This window comes from Agrilus planipennis, unplaced genomic scaffold, assembly GCF_000699045.2.
Source record: "Agrilus planipennis isolate EAB-ADULT unplaced genomic scaffold, Apla_2.0 scaffold47, whole genome shotgun sequence".
Classification (NCBI taxonomy): Eukaryota; Metazoa; Arthropoda; class Insecta; order Coleoptera; family Buprestidae; genus Agrilus; species Agrilus planipennis.
In genome coordinates this window covers 1212814-1224818 of record NW_020442442.1, presented here as the reverse complement: position 1 = coordinate 1224818, position 12005 = coordinate 1212814, and the positions used below count along the sequence as shown (strand labels likewise).

The 12005-nt window shown below is 35.8% G+C and overlaps 1 protein-coding gene across 1 annotated transcript in view; it reads left to right on the top strand.

The window, feature by feature from the left end:
• LOC108744596 (nuclear receptor subfamily 2 group C member 1-like) overlaps window positions 1–4105 on the top strand; it is an 89664-nt gene extending 85559 nt beyond the window's left edge. Inside the window, exon 3 of the mRNA XM_018480460.1 lies at window positions 2788–4105. Within this exon, the coding sequence (XP_018335962.1) occupies window positions 2788–3603 (816 nt within the window). The 3' untranslated portion in view covers window positions 3604–4105. The remainder of the gene's footprint in view (window positions 1–2787) is intronic.
• The last annotated feature ends 7900 nt before the right edge of the window (window positions 4106–12005 follow it).

The window sequence follows — 12005 nt, the reverse complement described above, 5'->3', positions numbered from 1 at the left end:
TTTTACTTGTCCGTATTGTTAGACTTAATTTTTTTAAAAGAATGTTATTTGTTATTTTGTTTTTCATAACAATGTTTCTTTTTATTTTATATATTTGTAGCATTTAAAATACGATTAAGTGTAAATATACATAAACTTTTATTCGTTATTTTGCTTATTTCTGTGTTTTTAGTGGTGTTCCGAATACTACCACTACATGGCAAAACTTGGGATACATGTTCCAAATATTGTCATTTTGCAATGTTTTTAAAAAAAGCTAAAATAAAAAAAAATAATTTAAATTATAAATATACGGTATACCCTCCATTCTAGAGAAGAACTGTAGAATGGTTCCTGTAACGTACCAGGTTGATCTAGTTGAAAATTTTGAAATAAAAAATAAAAATTTCTTAGGGTGGCAATAATTGGCTTATGTACCTTATTTTAAATATAGCTACATATATCAAATAAGCTGGTATTCACTAGATATGTTTTAACTGTGTAGTTATAGATATCCTAACAAATTAACCTTTGACTTTATGTAAATATATAGTGGTCAAGAGGTTATCATTAAGACTTCATTGCAATTTTTTGGTTTTGCGTTATCATAATGTGTCTATTTCTATGTTTACTACACGGAGAGATCAATAGCAGGTCAAGCAACGAACCCTTATTTGAATACACATTTCATATATAAACTATCTACTTCAGAGATGGAAAATAAGTGTAAAAATTATTAAAATAGACATAAACAGAATCTAATTAAATAAAATAATTCGAATAAAATAATACGTAATTCTAAAATGTAGCATTGTGCTACAGATAGCGTTCACTGTGCCGTTTGTAGTATTTTCAGAATCTAATTATTTAGAAAAAGTTATTTAAATTCGAAATTCTGTACTTATATTTTAAATACAACTGCATATTTCAAATAAATCACATCTCTGGTATTCACTATGCATGTTGTATCTGTGTATTTATAGATACCCTAACAAGTTGACCTTTGACGTTAGGTAAATATACACCTGCAGTCCAAATAACAACGCCGCGCCGCATCGCAAATAATTGTATGGGTTTAGAAAGTGGAGATGAGCACGGTGACTTATGGGAATAGTCGCTACACGCACACAAACAGTAATACATTCACACACAACCAGCCTATTATACATCCGCATACATATATACGTTGAAATGACTTTTCTAAAGTTCGATTTACGTAAAATTATAACTGTGTGTAAATTTATCAATTATAAACTATTGGGATAATCGGGTCGTAATTCATTACCTTGACGTCTAGACCATAAAGTTCTGCGCCAAATTTGGAATTCGCTTCTTCTAATAAGAGAAATAAACGATAGAGAACGAAAGATAAAATGTGATGGACTCGTGGACCGCGTAACGAAGTAATTTAGTTTGCAAATTACAAACGAGTGACATTTTTACGACAACGGACTCCTTTTCTTTTTACGAGCAGCCCAGATTGCTCAGTGGCGTAACAAATAAATGAGTCATACTAAGTAAATGTATATATATGTATATATAAATATGACGCAAAATTTATAAAATAAACTGTTTTGTAACATCTAAAGCAGTCTTTATATTTCGTCGGTTTGTTGCAAAATAATTAAGCTTTGTCCAATTTGTGAATTCAATAACCAATATTTCGGTTTTCAGTGAAAGGGAGTAGATTATATTGCTTGTAAAGAAGAAAAGTCACTGTCCTTCGAAATGGGCCATCTGGGCTTATTGCAGAGAAATGAATAGATGCGGCGTGTTGCTGAATAGTGTTCCAGTGAGACGCTTTTCAGGGGTGTAAGAGTTTTGTCAGTATTTATAATTTTTATTGGTATAGTTTTTAAAGCTCTTTGGTAATGCCCTATTCGTAGCAATGCTCCTAATGTCCTCCATTCCCTCTCTGCAATGTACCTATCAGAATAGAAATCTGACATTCACATAAACTCTCGATTAAAATTTTAACAAACATTTACGGCGCTGTACGGGTGCGAAACATGGACAGTGGGCGCGACGAGAAAAAAAGGTTAGAAGCGTTCGAAATGTTGTGTTACAGGCGAATGATGAGGATACCGTGGATAGAGAAGGTTAGAAATGAAGTGATATTAGAAGGAGTAAGAGAACTGTATGGATGTCAATAAGAAATAGGCGAGATAGGTTAGCTGAACACCTTCTTAGGCATGAACGTCTAGTCAGAGACATATTAGAGGCAGAAACGGAAGTTACGAGGGGTAGAGGTAGAGAGGCCTAGATTAGATTACTGCTCGCAAATAGTTAAGGATATGCGTCATTCTAGGTTTAGGGAAATGCGAAGATTAGCGCAGGATAGGAAAGAGTGGAGGTGCGTGTCCAACCAGTCTTAGGACTGATGACCTCATGATGATGATGATGATTCCTTTAAAGTAAGATACCGAGCCTCTTTTGTTTGAAAGTTGCAGACATGGTTGTATTAGAAATACACCTACCCTTTCGGACTTCCATGCCTTTATTTTTATTTATAATTGAATTACTCAATCTAAGTGTATTTCTGCATTTAAATTCTCTTTGCAAATCAACCTCATTGTGCGGGGCACCATTAGAAAGCTCATATAAAATTAAGGAGTTTTTTGTTAAAATTGAGGTAATTATGTAACAGCTACGGAACCCACCATGTGGGCGTCCAATTCCGATCCGTTAGTTCTTCATTATTATAAGTAGGTAACTAACTATTCAATGTATTTTCAACACTTTTTAACCATGATCCCAAAACACATCAACAAGCAAGTTAGTAAAGTAATTTTTTTTTGTTTGTTTCAGTCGTTCTTCGGAAGAACTTACAACAATCTGGGCTCGATCTCTGAATGCAAGAACAACGGTCAATGTGTCATAAACAAAAAGAACAGGACAGCATGCAAGGCGTGTCGATTAAGGAAGTGTCTTTTAGTTGGAATGTCGAAAAGTGGATCGCGTTACGGGCGGCGTTCCAACTGGTTCAAGATCCACTGTCTCCTGCAGGAACAACAGCAACTGGGATCAAATATGGGAACGGCACCCGCCTTATTCCGGTCGCATCCCTACGTCCCTTTTTTCCGGACTCCATCCACTTTGAGCGAGGCCAAAAGTTCGGAGTCGGATAGCGGAGCTTCATCCGTAGATTTAGAAGAAGATGCCAAGTCAATGAGTATCCTGAGTTGTCCCAGGACAGCATCCTCGCCAGCCAGTGACACCTCGTCCAAAAAACTACCTTCTCCGGCTAGCGACAACGATTGCAGCTTCGGTCGAAACCTGGGAAGTCTTTTCAATAATCCCGCATCTCTAACTCCAATCAGTTCCATATCATCAAACGGATTTTTTCCGCCATGGTTGAATCCGTTTGCCAGAGTCGGAGATCCCGCTTCGTGGAAGGACCTCTGGCTTCAGAGTTCCGTAGAAATATCTACAAGTCGAAATGTACAAGAGCAACCCATAGATTTGTCCTTGAGACGACTCAAGGACGAAGTGGATGTAAAACAAACGGACGGTATGGTTAAAGTGAACATCGATGTCGATGTGGGAGTCGATGGGGCAGTAAAACAAGCGCCTCTAGACCTGACGCTCGGTGCCAGTAGACAAACGGATGTTTTGTCAAATTGAATCTTTTTGTTGTTGTTACGCGAAAGCGTAGGTTGTGATTTTCCGATCGTCGAATCAGGTTAGTAAAATGAATGAATTTTATTTTTTGTTCCTTTAGTAGTTGGGATTTGGGCAGAGAATATGCCGCAAAAACTCTTAAAGTACCTGAGAGTTATCACATTATACAGCGTCTCAGCTAAGCAATACTAGTTTACAAACAAACCACGACTAACTAATAGAAAATGTTGAATATTTATTCCTTAAAATTTGTACATCATATCAATCTTGAATTTGGCATTATCAGTCTTGAAGTTGGCATTATCAATATGGAATTTGGTATTATCAATATTGAACTTGGATTTATCTCTATGGAACTTGGCATTGTCAATGTTGAACTTGGCATGATAAATCATGAATTTGGCATTAGCAATCATGAATTTAGCAATATAAATCTTAAATTTGGTATTATCAATTTTGAATTTAGCATTATCAATCTTGAATTTGTCATAGATGGTCGAACAAACAGACTNCTAAGGAGACCATGTCTATCTAAAACTGGGTTGAGTCCACGAATGTTACTTGTTTTCACAGTACATTTACCCCTTGTAAGTTCATTGACCACCCTTTGAAAATCCTTACATTGTGCTAACCTTAAGAGTACAATTCGTGCAAGGTTACGTTCATTAAGAGATAGTAGAGCATAATTACATTCTGCCTTTGTGGTCCTATAATTTTTGATAAATTGAAAGCACCATGTAATGGCTCTAAACAATTTATTGGCAGATGAGTTTTGCTCGAGAATGTCGAAATTGAAGCTACTGTGAACTAAATGTGAGTATGTTCCTTGTCGTTCTTCTGGAATTGCTGCGTCTTGAGTATCAAACGGTGCTGGCAGCCCTTCCGAATACCTTGACAACCATGACGGTCCGTTCCACCAAAAGTTAGCATTGCATGATTCTTGAGAGATAAGTCGCGTGCTGTTTGTAGTTGCGTTACATTCCTTTAACTTCCAAATACCTTCCGTTTGATGTAAAGGATTGTCGCTAGTGGCTAATTGTTCTGTACTTAAATGACACGACGTAAGACAGCTGTTGGTACCTTTATATGAAGTTACTATACCACCTAGAATCCAACCAAGTTGCGTCTTCTGTAATATAGGTTGGTCTGGATGTGTTCGTATTTGTCCAATACATAGAAGGTCCCAAAACAATCCAGCTCCAATTAGCAAGTCGATCGGCCGCGAAAGGGAAAATTCAGGATCAGCTAGCGTGATTCCAGGGGGTAATTTGAATTGATCCACACTGAATGCTACGTTCGGAGTGTAGCTGGTGATCCGTGGCATTATCAAACAGGTCATTGTCCTTGTAAAACCACTTGTTTTGGTGTGCATCTTTACTTCCGTCTTGTAGTCAACGTTTCGAGTTGCATTTTGAATTCCAGAGACTACAGTTGTCGCTTGTGTGCATGGTAGTTTCAGGCGAGTCCATAAATCCTTAGTGATAAAGTTGGATTGAGATCCAGAGTCAAGCAAAGCCCTGCATTCATGTGGTTTTCCTTGCTTGTCCTGGATTAATACGATCGCTGTTGATAAGAGCACATGCGAAGTGTTTGAGTGCGTTGATTGAGCTATCATTGTTATCGAGGGTGCTGTAGATGTTGAGGGAGTCACTGGTGTTGGTTCCTTGTTACTGTTGCTTGTTTGAGTTTGATTGCTGTTGTCCTGATGAAGTAGAGTGTGGTGTTTTCGCTGGCATTTTTTACAANTGTTAACCCGTTTATATAGTTTATTATGCAGAAGGTGATGATACTCTTTTTTTATAGGAGAAGACGAACTTGTTTTTTTTTTTAATGTAATAAATACGCGGCCAGTAATCTCGTGCCTTATTATAATATGCTTTAGAAATGACATATTGTTTATATTGTTTTATCAAATAAAGTATTTTCTACAAAATCGTTTACTTTGTTCATATTTATCGTTAGCGTCAAAAACATTAAGGAATAAAATATGTGAAAGGTATTTTCTTGACTACAAAACAAGAGAAAGCAAATTACCCTTAGTTTCATGACACGAAATTAAACTGTTAGGTATGTATAAAAATCTGAATCAAAATTATTTTTCCTTTTCTTTTTTATTTTATTAATCCTTTTTGCTATTTCTACACCATAACTGCTTCGTTAATATTGCTATATTTCTTCTTACAGTTTTGTTTGACAATTAACAGAATTCAATCAACATTTGGACAAAATATGTACACAACAGGTAAGTGAATAAGTGTATTTTTATATATCGTATTCAAATCTAAGAAGAGGCCTTCAGATTTTTGTAACTATCCCTTATGTCACAGCTCATTATTTATATCTTATAGTAGTAGGGATTCCAGAATAAAATAATTTAAGAATATTTTTATTTGCCTTGTAAACGGATTTTATAATGGAAGAAAATCCAAATTTAATATACGAGGGCATATTTATGTGAAGGGACTTTGTTGATACTACCTTAAACACGGTGGTGTATTTAGTATAATGCCGCCCCAACTAACCACCCCTCTAAAATTAAACAAACATTATTTTTTAATTCTAGTCTTGTGACAGCATCATAATAAAATGATAAAATCTTTTAATTATAACCTTGAGAAAATCCGACAACTTGAGCGAAACGTTGGCTATTGTTTAGAAATAAATAGATACCTTTATTAAAAACATTATGTTTTATAACTAATAAACTTAACACTTTCATTCTTCTTGCTTTACTGCTATTTTCTTCCTTCATAAGATTTCTCTCATCCTTTCTTTCCATTTTAATTTCCCATTTTTTTGTATCATTTCCTATTATTCCACAACTCTCAATAGTGTGTTTGAGCGTCTCTAGTTCCAATTTACACAAGTTGCATATTCTTTTCATTTCTTCTTTCAGTACCTTGTCGTCTCATTCTTACTTCTAAATATTACTGTTAAAACTAATTCGATTTTACTCTTTGCTCTTTCGTCTTTCAAATAATTTGTTTTTTTCTCCCTTTCTTTCCATATTTTCTTGTATACCTGCGTGAATTTTAAGTTTCTCATTTTTTCTCTTCTTTTTTGTTTGTCAATGTCTTTAATTAAACTTTCCAGCTATCTCCGTACACTTATGACTTTTCCAGTACCATATGTAGTGCGTGATTGCCCTTCCTCTTTTCATTATTTTTTTTTTCTTTTCTTTTTCCATTCTTCCCCTATTATTTTCATTTTTTCGATTTAGATATTTGATATGTTACCCTTAACTCTTATATACAGGGTACTTCAAAAAAATGTATACACACTTTGAACTTCCATAGAAAATTTATTTACCGTTCTACAAAGTTAAATTTCAGGAAAATAGAAAGCTGAAAGTCCAATGTAAATGAAACATAAATAACAAATGTTAATACTGTTCAAATTGGTGACCTACAGCATCAATACAATTCTGAGTACGAGTCACCACAGATTCTGTACATCGTATCAAAACGTGATACGTGAACCGGGATTTATGGGTAGCATCATTTGGTCGGATGAAGCCCAATTCAAACTTAATGGAACTGTCAATAGGCACAATTGTGTTTACTGGGGTGAAGAAAATCCTCACATTACAATTGAAAAAGCTGTAAATTTGCCTGGTGTAAATGTGTGGTGCGGTTTGTCTTCAAGGGGACTCATTGGACCTTTTCGATTTGAAGGCACTGTAACTGGTATTAATTACCTAACAATGCTTGCTGATTCCATATTTCCTGCCATTCGTGCATTATACGGTAATGATGATTTTTATTTTCAACAAGATGGTGCTCCGCCGCACTATCACAGGGACGTACGAGCTTACCTGGATCAAAATTTGTCGGGCCAGTGGATAGGACGCAGGGGGCCAATCGAGTTTCCAGCACGCTCTCCAGACCTTACACCACTGGATTTCTTCTTGTGGGGCACAGTAAAAGATGAGGTGTACAAACGTAAACCACGTAACCTAGACATTCTTTGGAATGAGATTCAAGCAGTGTGTAGAGAAATCTCATTGGACGTTTTGATACGATGTACAGAATCTGTGGTGACTCGTACTCAGAATTGTATTGATGCTGTAGGTCACCAATTTGAACAGTATTAACATTTGTTATTTATGTTTCATTTACATTGGACTTTCAGCTTTCTATTTTCCTGAAATTTAACTTTGTAGAACGGTAAATAAATTTTCTATGGAAGTTCAAAGTGTGTATACATTTTTTTGAAGCACCCTGTATTATTTTAATAATATATTGTCTTCTAAATTTAACACTTTTCCTTCGTAATTTAAAGCTCTTTCCGACTATTTTATGGCCAATTTTTCTGTTTTTGTTTCATCTTGTAATAGTTATTACGGTGTACTTCTATCTAATTTTAAAATTCATTCTATATGCTTCTTTCTTGTATGTCTTCAATTTCTTCCCACCCTATATTTACGCCCCGTACAATAATGTGCTCTCTACGAATGTCTCGAATAGGAACGTTCTTTTTTCCAACTCTCTTTGAGATTTTCTTTCTTCTATTCGCCATTCCTTTCCCATTACCCCTATTGCTTTTTTCTCAGTTTTTTTATGTGTCCATCTACCCCATTATTTTTTTGCCGTACGAATCCTGGGCAGTTAAACTTTGTAACTCCTTCGATTATTTTTCCCTCTCTTTAAATAAATAAATAACTGTTAACCCGCTTGTGGCGTTGATTTGAAACCGGGTGTAATATATGAATTTGCAAACATCTTGAACGCGGCGTTTAGGTATTTAATATAAAAATGAAGAAAGTCACGAACACTGTTGCAAACATGGTTTCTGAATGGCTTATAAATAACAAATTTCCCTACACTTTTTTTAAACAAGATTACCCAAAAATTCGGAATTTTCAAACAAGATTACCCAAAAATTCGGAAAAAATCTTGCAGGCAGTATTTACCTTCAATTAAAGTATTCTTTAGTATTCTATTAGCTTGACTAATTAGGTTGAACTTGCTGAAGATTATGGAAATTTAATATACGCGCATTGGATAATACGATCTTGTCTAATCTAATACTAATTTTTAGCAGATGATTTACCTCTTGACGTATCTATTTATTTCATCAGCTCCTATAAATAAATTATAACATATATATGTCAGAGAGACAGTTTTCTGCATATTCACACTCATGGAATTTTAAGACTCTATCTTCTATTCATTTATTCACACATACACGTGCGTAGATAAATATGTATACCAATAAAGTGAGATCAAATGTGAGGAAACTTGCGGTGGCACTTGCGGGATTTACATCCAAATTATTCTACACATAACTCAATCTCTGTCGTCCGTAATTCGTATTATTATTGAAGCAGATTATTCAATTATATCAGCCGCGCTTGCTGGCACGGTTGGTACAGCATCGGCATCACAAGAGCGCTGCAGATGCAGCAGCACCGCCGTCACACCGGCAGCCCGTATTTAACCAGCATTATTTATCTGCCGGTTGCCGTGAACAACTATCTAATAATAATACTCCAGTTTCATCAACTGGCGTGACTTGCATCATCATCATCATCGTCATCAAAATCCGACTTTACCTACTGTGTTCTCTTGAATCGTTTTTGATTAAGAGCAGTTGACGAACGAACGCTGATTTTGCTACCGTTTCTACTGCTACGACACAATACATATTTATAATATACGCTCGTCTTTTTGATCCTTTCAATTTTTTTCTCCTTTAATGCTAACTTATTCATTGTCATTGTATTCATTTAGTTTATTTACGGTCTTGTTTGAATAGGAAACGTTTGCTAAACTTCTCCGAAATGTGCGCTATTGAAACACGTTAATGATTAGCTGGTTCGTTTTTTTGAACCTTTTGCTACACATACTTACGTATGTATGTACATATATATGTGAATGTCGAATTATCCTTTCGTAACTATTTTATTTGAAAGAGAGATTGTGTGCCTATTAACTATTATCGAAGTCGCTTTCAGGAAATGATTCAGAGAATACGTCCAGTTATAACTGATTCATTCAAATTAAATCATAATAAATCTACACCAATACAAAGCGGATTATTAAATTGGAATAAAAAATTTAATGAAAGAGGTCTCCCCAGTAATTGCCCATTGCTCTTGCGAACCTAAAAGCTCATAAGGAAATTCAAATATCGGAAAATAGAAAACTACAACTTCTTTCTCAACCACATAACTTTCATGCATGCTAAATTGAAAATTTAAATTTAATTTAGTATGATTTCGTTCATTAAAGACAGTACAACTGTAGGGATAAATGTGCAAGGGCAAAAGATTAGTATGCTTAGATTTGCAGATGATATAGCAGTATTAGCATCTAGCAAGGAGGACCTAGAGATAGCTTTAAATAAAATGGAAGCGGTCCTGACAGATCAGTACTGTATGAAAATAAATAAAAGTAAAACTAAAATACTGGTATGCAAGGGAAGAAAAAGTAGGGAAAGAGCGAATATAAAGATAGGAGACGAAAAATTAGAAGAAGTGGCTGATTTTAGATACCTAGGAAGTCAGATAAGTGAGGATGGAAGGAGTAGTAGGGATATAAAGCAGAGGATAGCGCAGGGTCGTGTCGCCTTTAATAAAAAGAAGTCACTTCTATGCTCGCGAACGGTTAATTTAGAAATTCGAAAAAGGTTGTTAAAGGTGTATGTTTGGAGCACGGCGTTGTACGGGTGCGAAACATGGACAGTGGGAGCGGCGGAAAAGAAAAGGTTAGAAGCGTTCGAAATGTGGTGTTATAGGCGGATGATGAGGATATCGTGGGTAGAAAAGGTTAGAAATGAAGAGGTATTGGAAAGAATAGGAGAACAGAGGACTCTATGGAAGTCAATAAAAAATAGGCGAGATAGGTTGGTAGGACACCTTCTCAGGCATGAAGGTCTAGTCAGAGACATATTAGAGGCAGAAGCAGGAGTTAGGAGGGGTAGAGGTAGACCTAGATTAGATTCGCAAATAGTTAAGGATGTGGGTTGTTCTAGATTTAGGGAAATGCGAAGTTTAGCTCAGGATAGGAAAGAGTGGAGGTACGTGTCCAACCAGTCTTAGGACTGACGACCTTATGATGATGATGATTTCGTACCTTCTCGTTTTGTAGTTTAATCAAATATTACTTACTTCGTTTCGTACCGTGAAGATAAATCGCCCCTAATGTGTCTTCATATTTCGTACCCCGTGCTACTTTGCATTTTTCAATGTAACGAAAAGAGCTGGCGAATAATATGGCCCCATAACACGAATAACGAAAACGGTAACCAGTAAAGGTCTGGATTTTGTTACCACCGTTCCAATGTTCCATTCTGCAAAAAAACAACTAATATTCCGCTAGACATAGTTCTTTGGACCCTTAGGGATTCAGAATCTGCCGATGCATGGAAAGGAAATTGTTATTCCAGAAGAATACAAAGAATTTGTTTTTTCTTAATGTGACAGTAGACAGAATCTTAGTTGTTTGTTAATAAAGGTAGAAAATAATTGAGTGAAGGCAAAATTTTATTTGGAGACGGAGCATTTAGGCGTTGTTCAACAAGTATATATACGATTTACAAGGACATAGGCAGCACTGAAGAAACAACATGTGTGATTCCAGTCGTTTATACATGAGGTTTAATAATTATGGTGTTTGTGTAATTATCTACAGATGCCCTCATCAGGGTACGAAAAAATTAGCATTACTCTACCCTTTGGTTTAGGTAATAAAAGTATAAGGTACGAAACGAGAACAAGCTGATGATTTTCTAGAACGTTAAATGCTGACATTAAAAACCAGTGGCAACTCATGATGAATTACAGCGGCCTTCTACATCCTAATTAGCTGAGTTGTATGCAGCTCACTAACCTGTCTAAATTTGCGGCTTTATAGTTGCAAATGGGGTTATAGCGGTGATCGGTGTTGATTTCCGAAATAGTTCCTGCAGAGAATTGCGTCGTGCAGTTTGTTGAATAATAACATAATAAAGGATACCGGGGTGAACCCGACCGGAAACTCTGAGAAAAATCATTTGGTCCACTTATTAGTAGTCGTCGACAGCCACCAAAAGGTGATTTTGGGTATATTAGATGCACCAAATTATTAAATTTATTACTAAATTTTGGTTATAGGCACCTGGTAAATGACTTAAAAGTAGGTATACAATTTTTGACTTTCCACAGATTTTTCAGCATCATTTACCAGTTGTTCCTGTACCACGACCCGATCTAGCAAGTATTATCTAGCCGCTCCCGGCAAAGGTAATATTTGCCGGCCTCTGCAATGAAATACGTTATGAGAATGTTATTCCAGAGATGGGATGGTGCAGTTTTTAACCACCTACGTATGTATGTTATTACGTATTATGGTTGCAATTGTATAAGAGTCTACTGGGACTTCTAAACAAGTGGACCAAATTTCACGAGTGCATGTGCAATATAT